The sequence below is a fragment of the Carassius carassius genome, chromosome 1 (assembly GCF_963082965.1).
Source record: "Carassius carassius chromosome 1, fCarCar2.1, whole genome shotgun sequence".
NCBI classification, from domain to species: Eukaryota; Metazoa; Chordata; class Actinopteri; order Cypriniformes; family Cyprinidae; genus Carassius; species Carassius carassius.
This window is the reverse complement of record NC_081755.1, coordinates 43894282-43911530: the sequence shown is the minus strand read 5'-3', so window position 1 is coordinate 43911530 and position 17249 is coordinate 43894282. Positions and strand designations below refer to the sequence as shown.

Here is a 17249-nt window from a genome sequence, read left to right as displayed (position 1 = left end):
AAGAATACGTGTCTATGAAGAGTACACACATTTCTCCAGAATTAAATGATTGTATTTGATCAACTAGCGCTGAATTTGTGCTTTTAATCATAATACTTTACTTAGAACTACAATCGTGTCAGTTGTTTATGAATGTATTTGCTCTTGCCTTGTATACTTAAGAAGCACTCGACACATTTACATTAAATAAAACAATGAAATGTTTAATAAACAAGTTTATTTAATACAAATATTTGTGAATTCAGTGAATAAAGACACCAGTATCAAATAGGAAGGCACATCTCGAACAATTACTTTAAAGAAAATTCATTTTCAAATCCGTAAAAACAACCTCAGTGAATGTTTTTATCAGCAAAGTGGTCATGTGAGATGCTCTCTGTCATTCAACACAAAGCAAAAAGTATTAACAAAATAACCAAGCAAAGAAAGTTATTTTGGGTCGCCTTTGAGTCGATGGTTAAGAATTGATATTAATTTAATTATATATTATTTATAGTGCTGTCAAACGATTAATCGCGATTAATCACATCCAAAATAAAGTTTTTGATATCTATATATATACTGTATATGTGTGTGTGTGTGTGTGTGTGTGTATACTGTGTATATTTGTTATGTATATACAAATACAAACATGCATTATATATATATATATATATATACACACACACACACACATACGAAAAAGTTTATTTATATATTAAATATATTTATATATAATATAAAATAAGAATATGTATATATAAATATATAACATGCAAATATTTTTGAAATATATACTGTATGTGTGTGTATACAAACTTTTGTGGATGCGATTAATTGCGATTAAGCGTTTGACAGCTTACTTATTTAACATAATAAATCTTCACTAATGATAAGGGAATTGAGGCAAAAAAGTGGGATTATCCATTCACATCTGCATGAACACAGTAAAGAAACCGTAGCCAGTTGAAGTTCTTTCACAGCCGTGTCTGTTTGTGTATTTCTGAAAACGAGTGAATGTGCCGGAGGAGTTGATCACAGTACTCAGGGCTGCGCTGTTTCTCTCTCACCGCCTCCGTCTGCTGCTGTAAGAGTCCTCCGTCCACCTCACTACCCACCTTCAGAACCTCTGACACAAAGAAAAACACAAGGAAACGTTAACATTTCCTTATTACATCAAAATTCACCCACTCGTTCATTTAACACAACAAAAAATATAATCGTGGTGCAGCACAATGCAGTTTATGCTGCTTCATATATATATATATATATATATATATATATTTCTTTTTTAATAGTGTTCATAAAATTAAGAAAAAAAATATACTGTCACTTTGATCTATGTATAAAGCGAGAGAGATCAAAAGTGACAGCTCATAATTAAATTATGACCGCAGTTAACTGGTCTATTGATACACTCCCCTTCCATTAACTTTGATAAGTGTGATTATTACTCAAATGCAATAGCATCCATAGTTTTACCTTTACAAATTATATTACAATTTTTTTTTTAAAACCCTTCAAAGTCAGCTCACTATTACAAGAGCTCATAAAGCTCATCTGTGTTCTTTCAGCAGTTGTGTCTTTGTTGTGGGTATTTGGTTTTATCCTGATTTGTTTGGTCGGGGGATTTACTTTTATCCGTCGTTTTATACATTTGTAAGCGCACCAGAAAACAATGTTCTCTTTGTGTAAAGACATGAGTTAATTTCCTCAGTAACTCAAGCACAGTGTGACAGCGCCGTTATTATAAGATTAACCAAAGGAATGAGGGATTATGGGATATGGCAAGTGTGGTGTTTTAATGGACATGAATCGCATCTAATGTGTCTTTGAAATACAAGACATGTTTAAGAGCAGATTGAAAAATAAAGAAAGACGAGATGAGATTAAAAAAAGGAAAACAAGATCAGACAAATGGTGCACCCAAAATCGCATACTGAGTGGATACTGCATTTGAATCCCAGTTTACGTAAGAATACACTACACAATTTCCATCCGATTTACAGTCGACGCTGGTGCTGAATGTCAAAGCCATTCTGCAGATTTGAGCTGACCCTATATTGACAGAAAAACACAGAATTGTTGACATTTTTGCAGATTTATTAAAAAAGAAAAACTGAAATATCACATGGTAATAAGTATTCAGACCCTTTGCTGTGACACTCATATATTTAACGCAGGTGCTGTCCATTTCTTCTGGTCATCCTTGAGATGGCCATTCAAGAACAGACACTGTTGTTGTGAAAGCCACTCCTTCGTTGTTTTAGCTGTGTGCTTAGGGTCATTGTCTTGTTGGAAGGTGAACCTTCGGCCTAGTCTGAGGACCTGAGCACTCTGGAGAAGGTTTTCATCCAGGATATCCCTGTACTTTACCGTGTTCATCTTCCCCTCGATTGCAACTAGTCGTCCTGTCCCTGCAGCTGAAAAACACCCCCATAGCATGAAGCTGCCACCACCATGCTTCACTGTTGGGACTGTATTGGACAGGTGATGAGCAGTGCCTGGTTTTCTCCACACTTATCACTTAGAATTAAGGCCAAAAAGTTATATCTTGGTCTCATCAGACCAGAGAATACTTCAGGTGTTTTTTTAGAAACTCCAAGCGGGCTTTTATGTGCCTTGCACTGAGGAGAGGCTTCCGTCAAGCCACTGTGCCATAAACCCCCGACCGGTGGAGGGATGCAGTGATGGTTGACTTTCTACAATGTGATCTTTGGGTTCTTCTTTACCTCTCCCACCAAGGCTTTTCTCCCCCGTTAGCTCAGTTTGGCCGGACAGTCAGCTCTAGGAAGGGTTCTGGTTGTCCCAAACGTCTTCCATTTAAAGATTATGGAGGCCACTGTACTCTTAGGAACCTTAAGTGCAGCAGAAATGTTTTTGTAACCTTGACCAGATCTGTGCCTTGCCACAATTCTGTCTCTGAGCTCTTCAGGCAGTTCCTTTGACCTCATGATTCTCATTTGCTCTGACATGCACTGTGAGCTGTAAGGTCTTATAGAGACAGGTGTGTGGCTTTCCTAATCACGTCCAATCAGAATAATCAAACACAGCTGGACTCAAATTAAGGTGACATACAGGCCTGGGCAGAGCAGGTGCATTAAATGTGTTAAAACATTGTATTTTTCATAATTAATCGCACCAAATTAACATGTTAAATCAACATCCTTAATACAAATGCACTGACTATACATCAGGATCCCGGTTATCCTGTCATGGCTTATTCTGCGATATCAACCGGATGACTGTACATAATGCCCTATTTACTACATGTACTTTTTTCAACGTCCTTTGGGGGGTTCAAACTGTAATCAGGGGGTATGAAGGGTTTCCGAACAGTACTCTGTGTGCGTATGCACTAGGACACATTGACACAGGATTATGGGAAGGTGTTGACAGCCCATGACCTCGCTGGAGGCAGGCCAGTAGCAGAGGAGCGTGTGATGGAGAGAGTGTAAAAATGCAGGATTAATGAGGCTCTTTGAAGTGAAGAACAGGGAGGATCAGAGAAGTGGACCGTAGACCATTAACACTGGGCTGAATCACTTCCTTATGCAGCAGGAAGAGATTTATCAGTGTCTTATAACTGTCATCAGTCACAATTCAGGTCAAAACATCAGGTGATTACAGCAGAAATGAAATATCGCTGCCAAAAAAGTCCTTACCGAGGACTGAATCCTGGATTTTGGTGTCGGGGTCGTCCATGTAGAGCAGCAGCTGCTGGAACAGGAACTCCAGGTGAGGGCGGCACGACTGAGTGTCATAGTTTCTCCCCAGAGATGAAAACCACGTGCTCAGAGACATCAGCGCTTCGACACGGACGTCTTCACTGCTGTCGTCCACACGCTTCAGCAGCTCTGAACACACAGATACACTCCTCAAAACATCTACAACCTCACACACACACTGAATTATCAAAGTGGGCCATAACAATTATTACACAGACAGATAGGCTTTATTTATTTAAGAATCTGGTATTCATTTTTCAACAGAGAAACAGACAAAATCTAATTCAATTCAAAATTAAATTAAATAAAAAAAAAAAATTTAATTGAACATACTTTTATAGGCTCTGTGCACTGTTGCATTTTAATACATGTCTTGGTAATTAAAATAAAATAAAACGGGCTTTTCATAGGCTCTGTGCATTGTTATTAAAATAAAATAAAACTGGCTTTATGTATATTAATAAATGCCTGGATAATTTGAGCGAGACACATAGATATGCTTTAACTAAGATAGTCTCATCTATTTTTTAACAGAAATAAAATAAAAGCTGACAAAAAACTGTGCACACTATTGCATATTAGTGAACGTCTTAAATTTGTGCAACGAGCAATAAGCCGGATTACTGTGGAATACATTTACACTATTTAACATTGTTAGATTCATTTCAGTCTATTATTTTAAATAACATTTGAATGTAAAATAACGGTGTTATTTCACCATTCACACAAAATAATAAAAATACAGACCTTACTACTTGATTTGATGCGATGATGATAATACCACTGTGAGCAATAGAAGTACAATTCATTCAACGTGTGACCATTGACATCCAATGTTCACAACCCATGCTTTTGTCTATGGCACTGTCCAATGAGGACTGAATGATCTACACCCAAATCATTTTACACACTACACTTCTATCCTTCCCAACCTCATTTTTCATCTATGCTGTTCTAAATCAGGTGTGTATCTTCTCTTCCACTGTTTTACAGTATGTGTGATGAGTTCAGCATACCTGGATAGATCTTGTTGAGTGAGTCCGTGTTGAGCCGCTGTGTTGTGAGTTTCAGCAGTGCGTGAAGAGATCTGCAGGCAAGAAGACGAGCCAGTTTAGAGTCTTCCTCCAGCGCAGAGATCAGCTGAGTGCTGAGAGTCTCCTCCACTGACAGAACCTGAAACACATCAGATATTACACATCAACATCACACAGACAACATCTAATACGTACATTAGATTTTGTTGAAAAACTTTTTTGTAATATCACAGACCAGGCCTTTCCTTTCACCAAATTAATATTTAGTTTCACTCATAAATGTGACAAAGTACAGGACTTAAAAGGGTAAGTTTACACAAAAATGAAAATTCTGTCATTAATGAGTCACCCTCACGTCGTTCCAAACCCGTAAGACCTTCATTCATCTTCGGATCACAAATTAATATATTTTTGATGAAATCCAAGAGCTCTCTGACCCCCCATAGACAGCAACGCAACTGAAATGTTCCCAGACACAGAAACGTAGTAAAGACATTGGTAAAATAGTTTTGTGAAGTTACGAGCATACTTTCTGTGCGCTAAGAAAACAAAAACAACACTTTATTGAACAATTCTTCCCCCTGAGTTAACGTCTTCCGCCATTTTGGAGAGTATCACGACATATACGCACACTTTTCCCAGAACGTAATCGATGTTGTTTACATTAAGCATTATCATTGATTACATTCTGGGCAAGGCGTGCATATGTGGTACTCTCCAAAATGGCAGAAGAAAGGAGAAGAAATGCTGAATAAATTGTTCTTTTTTTTTTGTTGCGCACAGAAAGTATGCTCGTAGCTTTGCAAAACTGCAAAAATTGCAAAAAGTCGAGCCACTGATGTCACATGGACTTAATTTACAATGTCTTTACTACGTTTCTGTGTCTGGGAGCATTTCAGTTGCATTGCTGTCTATGCAGGGTCAGAGAGCTCTTGGATTTCATCAAAAATATCTTCATTTGTGTTCCGAAGAACGAAGGCCTTACAGATTTTTTATTGAAATGAGGGTAAATGAGAGTAATTAATGACAAAATGTACATATTTGGATGAAGTATCCCTTTAAATGCGAAATACTGTTTTATGCAGTGTGTTAATTATGCAGTGTATTATGTGTATTATTACTCGCTCCACTGGGAAAGCCGCCCCATGCAGGACAGCTAACAGGCAGCTGAGAGCAGCGGTCCTGACAGCCGTGGCAGATCGTCCCGAACGCCACACCAGATTAGGCAGCAGCAAATCCTGCAGGACCAGATCCATGTATTCAGCAAACCTCCTACAGAGAGAAAACCACAACAAATGTGACAGCCCAATCATGTCATGTGACCGGACCGGTTTTAAACAGACATTAAATCAAGCAGGGCTAATGACATTTTTTGCAGTATGTTTACTTGACTCATAAATAAGCTAAATAATAATTATCTTTATTTAAAAACAATAGAAGTATATGATATGTCTTGATTTAGACATCTAGGTAAACCTTTGCATGCGTGTGGGGTCTTTCCTTTCACTCTCCTCTTATTTCACTTTGCAAATCAAAGAGCCACATGAAACGGAGGAATATGATAAACCATGTATATCTGATCGGGACTATCCTGACAGGGTACTTTACTGGGGTAATTATTAAGGTTTGTCTTTGAAATGCATAATATTTAGATCCATATCAGGCCTCACAAGAGATCTCTGTTCTCAAAATGCATAAATCTTTGTTATTATGCATGTTTATACATCTATTTAAGCATGCAGTGGTGGGATTTTGTACTTATAAAAATATCAAGTGTTCAAAAGCTCAGTTGTTTAGTATTAAGCAACTGCTGTTCTCTCATGCTTCAGTGCTATCAGGTATGACAGCAAGCTTAGTACATGAGTTTTTCATCAAGAGCATCAACATGCAAACTGCAGAATAACCACATGAAGTTCAGGATCTGTGTTTGATGACCCCTGACCCCTGTGAGTCCAGAGTGTTGCGGGAGTCCAGCAGTAGTTTGGACAGCATGGTGAAGATGTGAAGTCTCAACTCAGGGTCTCGACTCAGTTCAAGGCAACTCTTCAACAGAGGCAAGAGAGCTGGAAGAAACTCTCCCACCACTGGACCTGAAGGAAAACATGTAAAGATGATTAAAAAAAAACTACAATTAAAGTGATAAATGTAACCATTTCAAATAAATTACTGCACTACTAATTCATTGTATTTTGCTATTTTGTTTATATTATTTTTTATATCACACATTTATTATAAACAGTTAACATTTAATTATATTTTAAGGAATATTAACTCCATTTTACTCAAACATTTACTCCATAGTATTTTATATTTAATTTGTTTTTTTTATTTAATAGATTTTATTTGATTTATTTTATCATTTAAAAGATTGTGGTGTATCTAAAGTGACAATGTTAAATGTAAAGTGACATTTAATACTAAAGATTGTAGTTTGTTGTTTCAAATAGTTGCTGTTCTTGTAAACTTTCTATTCATCAAATAATCCTGAAAAAAAAAATTATATATACAGTACAGACCAAAAGTTTGGGGAACTCCTTCAAGACTGTTGGAAGACCATTTCAGGTGACTACCTCTTGAAGCTCATCAAGAGAATGCCAAGAGTGTGCAAAGCAGTAATCAAAGCAAAAGGTGGCTACTTTGAAGAACCTAGAATATGACATATTTTCAGTTGTTTCACACTTTTTTGTTATGTATATAATTCCACATGTGTTAATTCATAGTTCTGATGCCTTCAGTGTGAATCTACAATTTTCATAGTCATGAAAATAAAGAAAACTCTTTGAATGAGAAGGTGTTTCCAAACTTTTGGTCTGTACTGTATACATTTATTTATATTAGGTTCAATCTTTCTGAAATATTACTGCATCAAATTGTGTCTTGTTTGTAAATGAATCCGTGGCAAAATGACGTGAACAAAGGATCAAGTTCATTCACACTTTCCTAATGTTGGGATCAGAAGGAAGGCAATGCAAATACATTTTTCCCCCCCACAAATTGTCTTTGCACTGTGTCTTGTTGTCTTCATAGCCATCTTTATCCTTTAGTTTCTGTGTCGACCTGTGCGTTCTCCTCTCTCTCCTGAACACATGCATGAATCGGTGGGCGGGGCTAAACAGTCAGCGATGTAGAAGCAGGTGTTGATCTTCTTCTGCTGTATTACATCAGAATGTCACATTCCACAAGCTATCGTATTGGCAGACTGCCTTCAGTATAAGCTGTTTTAAGACTAACGAGAACGTTTTGAGTTCTGAAACTTGCAGGATGTTTTTATAGTCCAGTAACCTCTTGTTTGTCAAAAGATGAAGGGAATTTGGTTTCGCAGTTCATGACCGCTTTGCTGATTGTGCATCTAAACAGAATGAAGGTTGTCATTCCTGGCTGCAAATGAAGCACATACTCACCGGACTGCATGGCGATGATCTCCAGCTGTGTTTTCTGAATGGAGTAACTGGTCCAGGTGTGATGGGAGTCAGACAGCCACTGCAGCAGATCTGCCATGTGCTGCCGGTACAACTCACACACTCCACCGAGACCCTGTGCCTCACACAAACACCTCACTGACTCCTCTGCCTGAGAGAGAGAGAGAGAGAGAGAGAGAGAGAGACAATAATGCTCAATCCATTGACGTGCTTGAATGAAGTTTATCTAGGGGCTAGTAAATTAGGCTGAGCAGCTCCTTTGTACATGCATTTAGATTTTGTACAACAAAAGGCCCCGCAGTAAGTTCAATATAATGAACTCAGACTGGTAATATCTCATGTGTACAGCTCAATCTGTGTATGGGAAAGCTTCATGTACACCATTCATGAGGGTTTTACCTTGCTGCATTGTTCCTGCTGTGAGGTGAGGCTCTGAACAGACACCAGGACCTTCAGCAGCTGCAGACTGATGACAGCACAGTCCACCTGACACACACACAGCACAGCGTCCACACACACCAACAACTGATCCAGATACTGCGCCTGAGAGACAAAGAAGAAGAAAAAAAAAGAGAATCATTTACAACTTTTCACGTCACCACTTTTCATTACTTTTGGTTAATGTTAACTTTGTCATTTATTCCATTTTGCTTAATTTTCGGTTCCATTTTAAATGAAATTTAATTAAATTTAGTACTAATGCTTCTATATTTGTCATTAATTTGACCTTATTTATATTACTTAAATGGACTCGTAAATCTGTCCAAAACATACAATGACATCATTCTCTGTTAAAAAAATAAAAATTGCAGACAGGCTTATACTGTTTTATCTTAATAAATGAATAAAAAATATAATTAAAATGAATAATTTTTTTTAATAATATTTATACTGTTGATTATGTGGTCTCAGCTTTGAAATAAATTTGTAAATAGATTTTCTTTTGTACTAGTTTGATAAATGGGCAGTTTTTGTATATCAATAAAAGGACACTACAACACATCTAAACTCTCTGAACTTGTAAAGCAGTCTAAAACCATTGACAAGCTTTTCTTTCCATCAGTCTCTGTTGTTGTCCTGTCCCACTGCATTTTTACCCTCCCTCAAGACCTCTGTGTGTCTCTTTCCATGCAGTGATCACATGTCTAGACAAAGTGTCACATTCACAGCGAACATTAGGATCATGACACTGTTTCCTCCACTCAGTGGTTCTGTCAGAGCCAGGACGATTAACCTGCAGGTGTTTTCACTGGCCTACAGGAAGTGTGTGTGTGGGACACTTTTACTACTAAATTTAGAAAACACAACTGAAAGAATGACAACTTTCTCTTTTTATTTAAGTTCAGGATTAGAGCATGATTTTTTTTTTTTGCATTTATATATATGATTAATAATAATAATAATAAAAAAAATAAACTTAGGCAGACAGGGTTATGCATGGATATATAAAAAAAATAAAATAAATGAGACCGACAGGTTATGCATGGGTATAAAAAATAAATAAAAAATATATAATTATTCATTATAAAAGAAAAAAATTAATATGTACTACTAGTTGACCGAGTGTTCTTAGTTTTGAAATATATATATAGTCCATGATTGTTATATCATGATCAAGAAAAGCTTTTTATCCATTATGCAATAGTAATAAATAACTCATATTAAAGATGCACTCTCTGCCATCCCCGTCCGTCTGGCTCTTCTAGTCCATAAATGTGCTCCTGTCTCCACAGCGGCCCCTCGGCAGAAGCATGTCTTGTGCCACCCTGTCTCCAGCTCTTCGTGTTTCAGGACCGAGGTGAGCAGGCCACAGCTGTCAGCTACCATATGTAAAATGTATATGCTCGAGAGCATACGTTTGCCTTTCTTTAGACAGCTGAGATTTACATTCCTGCTTGCATTCCCATAGCAACACCGAAAACAAAACAGGGAGAACTAGTGCTTCTGTTTTCCATGTCCTGAAGGCATCAAAAATCCAATTCATAACGCAATACACAAATGCACACCTTGTGTTAAAGACTGACGACATCTAGCAAACCCTCAAAAGAGGACTGCAGGCGCATTATTTCCTAGCCTTGTTCTTACACGATACAGACATTCGGAAGAGTTCTGACAACACTGACATCAAAGAGCTACCTGACATCAAAGCTGCAGAGTACAGGAAAGATCCGATCATCTGCCTCTGTTCACTCAACAACGCCTTCACTGAGGAGCAGTTTACACTACAAGGTTTTCAGCCAAAAACCAGAATTGTTTTATCCATTTAGCCTGTTCATTTACAAAACATCTGTTTTTTTGGGGACTGAAAACACATATTTTTTAAAACGGGTTTCGAAGTGCAAGCTTTTGTAAACCATGTAAACACTTAATATGGGAATCTTTGAAAAGCAGTACATGTCGATTTTAACGGCAAGTGAGAATAAACATACACAACAATGGCAGATACAGTTACATTACTCTATGCAATAGCCTATATGAGATAGCCAATGATCACTTGATTTTATACAGGTTACTATAACAATTTTGTAAATGGTGATCAGCAACCAAATATTGATAATGTGGAAGTTACTGCCTTTTACCTTGGCATGACTTATGTTTTGCAGACAATGCAAAGGCAGAGTACTTTAAATTCAAAATAGGTATAAAAAACAAGTTTGAGCTCACAATTTTTTAATGAAGATACTTTTTAATAATAAAACATCTAATTGTTACATTTCCAGTGTCCCACCTATAATTAATTTGGCTTGACAAGTAAAAAACTCAGTTTCACACTCTAGAAAGTTAAAGTCTTCTGCCTTTGTAGGGAAGCATATATGTATGTGTACATGTATATACATATATATGTGTGTGTGTGTTACACATAAATGTGTGTGTATTTAGTATTGCACTATTTTAGCATGCATCCATACATTAAATTAGATCTTATATTTGTACATATATTGTATTTTTACATATATACATATATATTTTTTTATTTTAGTTTAAGTTTTAATAATTTTGTTATGTGCTTGTCATACATACAAGCATACTTTATATACATTCAATAAAAATCATATTGTGACTATATACACTGTCATTCCAAAGTTTTTTTTTTTTTTTTTTTAAGAAGAAGATTCTTATGCTCATCAATGCTGCATTATTTGATTAAAAATACAGAATAAAAGAGTAATATTGTGAAATATTATTGCAATTTAAAATAATGGCTTTATATTGTAATACACTTCAAAATATAATTTATTCCTGTGATACAAAGCTTAATTTTCATCAGCCATTACTCTAGTCTTCAGTGTCTCATGCTGATTTATTATCAGTTGTGCTGCTTAATATTCTTTTGGATTCTTTAATGAATAGAAATAGTGTTTATTTAAAAGATATATCTTTTTTCTTTTTTTTAACTGTATTTTTGCAAACACAGATTCAAATACTCTCTAATATAATTCTTTCTCTCTCAATTTTCATTTCATGTCAGTTATTGGCTACTGCGATATGAAAAACATAAAAACAGGATAATTTACCATTTCCTTCCCTAAAACTGACAAAAACCACTGTCTCACCTCCCAGTCAAAGGTCCTGCAACATCTGTGATGGACCGTGTCTTTATAATGTGTCCCCATTTCACAGCCGATGCTTTTGAAGATGCTTTAGTTAACGGAAGGAAGACTTTGTGAGATTCTGGCAAGAAGTCTGAGATGAAACATGGACAGCTGGACCAAAGTATGCAGGATTGCGGTGGACACACAGGGGCAAAATTAGTCATTTTTCTCTTAGTGCTTTTAATTACACTACAGAGGAAATTCCTGCATAGCCCTCAGGGGTGGTGACTTGGCACCGGCGAGATGGCAAACTCAAAAAATAGAGTGTTATTTCTAATATCAAAGCGAGCCGAATGTTGGTTGAGAGGAAACCAGGGCCAGACTCTTGGGTCTGGGTGGGATTTTTCCTCTCTGTCTGACAGAGATATGTCCTAACACACATCGGCACTGTGGGCTGCAAAAATGTAATAAAGACATTCTTCAGGAAAAGTAACTGGAAAATGTAATGTGCAAATAGTTGTTTTTAACAATGTGTAGCATATCATTTTGGAAAATTGGGGCCACAATTTTCACCAAAGGCCACTAAGTGGCTGTGCTGTTGCTCATGGCATCATTTCTACTGTTGGATGCCCTAATGTTATCAGTTGGCTGCATAACTTCACCAAAAATGGAATGAATTCCTGGTAAAATAACCACAATTGGCAAATCTGATTCAAAATAAATCAAGTCACTGCATGAACACTCCTTTACAATGGATACCGAGCACTCAAGAGCAGGTAGAAAGCAGAAAGCTCACTGTCTCTCACCTGTTGGGACCCCTGACAGACTTCAGGGTGTGAAAGTGTGCCTCCAATTGTTATCAGGTGGGGTTCTAACGCCTCCCTTGAGCTCCCTCTTAAAACAGACCCCAGAACCATGAGAGGAGCCCAGGGAGAAGCAGGCGAGCAGGAAGAGGAGTCTTCAACATGAGGCAGGAGCAACTTGAGGTAAACCTCTGGACTGACAAACACTCCCAACAGCTTTGCTGACTCCAAACACTGTCAAGAGAGGGAAATCAAAAATCAATGCAATCAAAGCAGATACAAACCATTCAGATACCATTTGTACAGTTCCAGAGAGCAGCGCATTAAAACAACCCAGTTATGGTAATAATATTTTAGCACTACATCCTCTAATATTTATATCTAGCTCCAGATCTACTTCTTTTAAGACCATTCTGCTTCATGTCTGTTGCTTTGCTTGCCAGCTAAAGAAATAAAACACTGTATCATTGATTAAAAAAACAGCTTCAGTGAGATGACGCAGTTATTTTAACAACAGTATCACAGAAACCAGACTGATTCTTTCTGTAGACGATGAATGCAGCCAGGTAAAAGTAGTTTTGTCAGCCAAATATACTGTAGATGACTCTAAATGTTCAAAAAAAACATTGTGTTGTTTACAACTTATTACAAGCTGTGTGCTGTTAGTAGATTCTCCTAAGAAGTCCCTTCGAGACAACAACTTCTATATCTTTTTTTGGCAAGCCTTATGTGTTATACATAGGTATCTAACTGTAAATTCAATAGGTTAATAGTCTGATTAAACTGCTGCTCTTACCTTTTAATATTCATATCCAATTTGGCTCAGTATTTTTATATTTTTCTGGGTAAAAATTCTGAGACACCACTGCACTGACCCCAATACTTAATTGAACAACTTTGTTTTAGGTCTTTGCATGTAGGTGAAGTCTCATTTTTCTAATAAAACAGGATAAAAAAATACAAATAAATAATTTCACAAAAATTGTGGAAAAAGGAAAACATTTGAAAGAATTACAGTTTCATTCTAAAGGAAATGATTTTATTGAACTTACAATTAGTGCTGTCAAACGATTAATCGCAATTAATCGCATACAAAGTAAAAGTTTTTGTTTACATAATATGTGTGTATAATGTGTATATTTATTATGTATATATAAATACAAACATATGCATGTATATATTTAAGAAAAATGTTATGTTCGATATATTTATATAATTAAAATATAAGATTATAAACATATACATGTAAATATTTTCAAAATGTTGACTGTATGTGTATGTATTTATGTATAGATAATAAATATGCACAGTACACATAATGTAAACTAAAACTTATTTTGAATGCGATTAATTGGGATAAATCATTTAACAGCTCTACTAATAATCAAGCCATAGGTTTATCAGGTTCATACTAGGTTTGGATTAATTATTTACAGTAAAAAATAATGTGTTAAAATTTTTAACGCATTTAACACACTTGCTCCGCCCCAGACCTATGTGGATCATCGGACATTTCTGATGGCGATGATCCGCTTCAAGTCAAATGATTCAATGAACCATTCATAAAGAACCATTTACTTCACTCCTGAATGAATCAACTATTTGAACGAATTAATGAATGCCAAATTTGATGTGCGATTAATTAATCGCCACATCATGCAATATATTAGATCAAAATTTTGAATTGCTTATCAGCACTAGTTTATACATCAAAAAGTCATCTAATATAGAGTTGGAAAAGACTACAGTGCATTGAAAATATTTTCCCGATTTTTTTTTTTCTCATCTTTATGCATGAACAGCTGCTTAATTTAAGGAATATTTTATGGCCCTTGACATGTGTGGCATTAAAAAAAGTTCAAACTTGGTGGTTAAACTGGTTGTGCATATTGCTTTGGTGGAATGCTAAGCAGTCTTGTGAATGCTGATCCTGTCACCTGCGCTCTGACGTCAGTCTCGGGGTCTGCGCAGGCGCGGTACAGAAGCGTGAGCAGTGACTGCAGGTGTTGTGTGCAGTGATCTTCTGCATGCAGCAGCAGCACCCGCAGCAGCTGGGCCGTCTTCACTCGCGTCTGCACCAACCAGTCACCCATGTCCCGGCCCACAGCAGGAAGCAGCTTCGACAGATTCCTCACCACCAGCTCCCTGCAGCCCAGCCCGGGACACTCGACTGCAGGAGACAAAGGAGAAACATTGCTTTTACTCCATTACTCTCATGCACAGCTGGTGAAACAAGTCTCTTATGCTCACCGCGGCGGTGTTTATTTGATCAAGAATACAAAAGTACAATTTAATTTATTCCTGTGATGCAAAGCTGCATTTTCAGCATCATTACTCCAGTCTTCAGTGTCACATGATCCTTCAGAAATCAGTCTAATATGCTGATTTCAAGAAACATTTGATCAATGTTGGAAATAGTTGTGCTGCTACAGCACACATACAGTATCTTTAATGAATAGTCCCTGATGAATAGAAATCTTCTGTAACGATGATTGGTTATTAATAAAAATGCAAAGATCTGGCTAACAGTTCTTTCACATCAAGGTTATCTGTTTTTCTGTCCTCTCTCAACTTTTCTCTCAATGGAGGTAGAAGAAATGAATAAATGAAATAAATAAATATAAAAGCTAGCATCTGCCATCCCTGCAAGCTTCTTCCTAGTTTCACTCATGAAATAACCCTGAACTAGCTCAGGTCTGTGGGGCTTTTATTCTAGGACAAGACAGCTGCGCATCAAAGTCTGTTGAAGGGGTAAGGGGGTGCTACAGTAGCTCAAATGTTATTGAAGGGTTTTATCTAGAGTTTTCATAACCAACATATATGTATTTAGTATATATAACATAATATGTAGGAAAGAAAGTCAGTCTGGTAATAGCGTGTCCTACCTCCAGATGTGTAGAGGACAGGAGCAGGCAACAGGAAGTCCATCTTATCCTTCAGGTCATCCTCATTTTCCTTCTCCCATTGAGATCCTACTTGTCTCCATAAGTCCTCAGCAAGAGACCTGAATGAATGTATTGATCATCACTGAATCATCATTTTGTATAAGAAAAGACACTTTTTGTTTTTTTATCATAATGCTTTTTTTTTCCAAAGAAACTGATTCTTGCATTGATTTACATTTAATCATTTAGCAGACTATTTTATCAAAATTATATTATTATTGTTAAATATTATATTGTTAAAAAGTGACAGTAAAGACATTCATAATGTTACAAAAGAATGATTGATTTTATCAAATAAATGCTGATCTTTTGAACTTTGCATTTATAAAAGAATTGTGAGGAAAAAGTTGATTGTTTCCACAAAAACATGATGCAGCACAACTGTTTTCAACATTGTTAATAATAATTTATATAATAGGAATTAGGGGTGCAACGATTCACTCGTTTTCTCGATGAATTTATGAATGATGCAGTGCTAATTGACGTATCATTTATTACAGTACAGAAACTATAAAGTATATTTTCTGTGCAGAAAATTAAAATAATAGATAAATGTAGTAGCCTATATAAAACAATCATAAAATTGCAATTAGGAAAAAATTATCGATTACAAAGTATTATTGTCGAGCAGTGTATTTGATTTCTTACAGCAAATTTAAAGTAATAAAAAAAAAGAAGAGAATTCTTTTTTTTTTTTTAATTATGAAAATACATAGGCTACATACATAAAATGATTTTATTTGACATTTTTCACTTCAGAAATGATGGCTACGCCCCTGGTGTGACAAAATGTTAGTTGATACATAATACTTTTAAAGCTCTTTTTTTAATCTTGGCTTACATACATTTTTACTTATGCCATGTCATGCCATAGCACCATTAAACTAGCATTTAACAATGGACAAAAGTTTTTTTTTTTTTTTTTTTAAGGCTGCTGTGTAATTTGCCCCCTGACTAAGCATTTAAAGAATTTAGGGGAAGCATCGAAATAATCCTGTGAATGCACTTAAAGAACACAGAATCGAATCGTTATAATCGAGTCCGATTGAATTTAATTGTGAATCGAATTGAATCGTTCTAAATTTGCAAAAATTGTTCTTGAATCGAATCGAAAACCTATGAATCGTGAATAGAATCGAATCGTTGCCTACCAAAAGATTCACAGCCCTAATAGGAATATATATGATATATAATCACAGGAATAAATTACATTTTAAAACAGAAAACTGTTTTTACTACTTTATACTCTGTATTTTTGATTTAAGAAATGCAGCCAAACCCTTACCTTTTAATGACATTATATGATTTACATGAATTTACTTAGTTTTAATGACTTAAAAAGGGCTGGAAAACAATGTGATTTCCATGTCTGTGTGTTTGATTAGACCTGATTTCAGGGATCTCATCGCTGAGGCTGCTCAGAAGCAGTGGGATGAGCTTGTGGAAGTAGGAATATCGGTCCGGCAGACGGAGAAGCCAATCACCTACGACTATAGTAACTGCTTTCCTCACCTGAACAGATGAGCACAAAAATAACCCATTCCCATGTGGAAAAAACACCACCTATGTGCCTTGTAAGACAGGAAGTATATTTCATATTTAGCAGAAGGATTTCTCGGAAGGATACCAAAGATAAGCCATTTAATAAATAAGCATCAATCAAGAGCTTTCTTTAATTTGATTTCTTTGGTATTCATTGATTTTTCAGTGAAGCGGCTGCCAGCTTACCCGTGGAGAGTCGTCAAACAGTCTCTGAGCCATGTGGGACAAAACGTCATCTAGGTTCTTGCCTGTGCTGTGCTGAATGA

General features: G+C 36.2%; 2 protein-coding genes across 6 annotated transcripts in view; one reads left to right on the top strand and one right to left on the bottom strand.

The window, feature by feature from the left end:
• Positions 1 to 17249, top strand: part of LOC132151902 (Fc receptor-like protein 5) — a 628771-nt gene that overhangs the window by 485276 nt on the left and 126246 nt on the right. The gene's annotated exons all lie outside the window — the stretch shown is intronic.
• LOC132151923 (dynein axonemal assembly factor 5-like) overlaps positions 802 to 17249 on the bottom strand; it is an 18150-nt gene continuing 1702 nt past the window's right edge. The window contains exons 2-13 of the mRNA XM_059560478.1: positions 17170 to 17249; positions 16829 to 16953; positions 15382 to 15500; positions 14434 to 14666; positions 12500 to 12730; positions 8560 to 8703; positions 8143 to 8311; positions 6684 to 6831; positions 5863 to 6013; positions 4724 to 4880; positions 3645 to 3836; positions 802 to 1108 (exon numbers count right to left, since the gene is read on the bottom strand). The exon at positions 17170 to 17249 is cut by the window's right edge and continues 105 nt beyond it. Coding sequence (XP_059416461.1) covers positions 957 to 1108; positions 3645 to 3836; positions 4724 to 4880; positions 5863 to 6013; positions 6684 to 6831; positions 8143 to 8311; positions 8560 to 8703; positions 12500 to 12730; positions 14434 to 14666; positions 15382 to 15500; positions 16829 to 16953; positions 17170 to 17249 — 1901 coding nt within the window. The 3' untranslated portion in view covers positions 802 to 956. The remainder of the gene's footprint in view (positions 1109 to 3644; positions 3837 to 4723; positions 4881 to 5862; positions 6014 to 6683; positions 6832 to 8142; positions 8312 to 8559; positions 8704 to 12499; positions 12731 to 14433; positions 14667 to 15381; positions 15501 to 16828; positions 16954 to 17169) is intronic.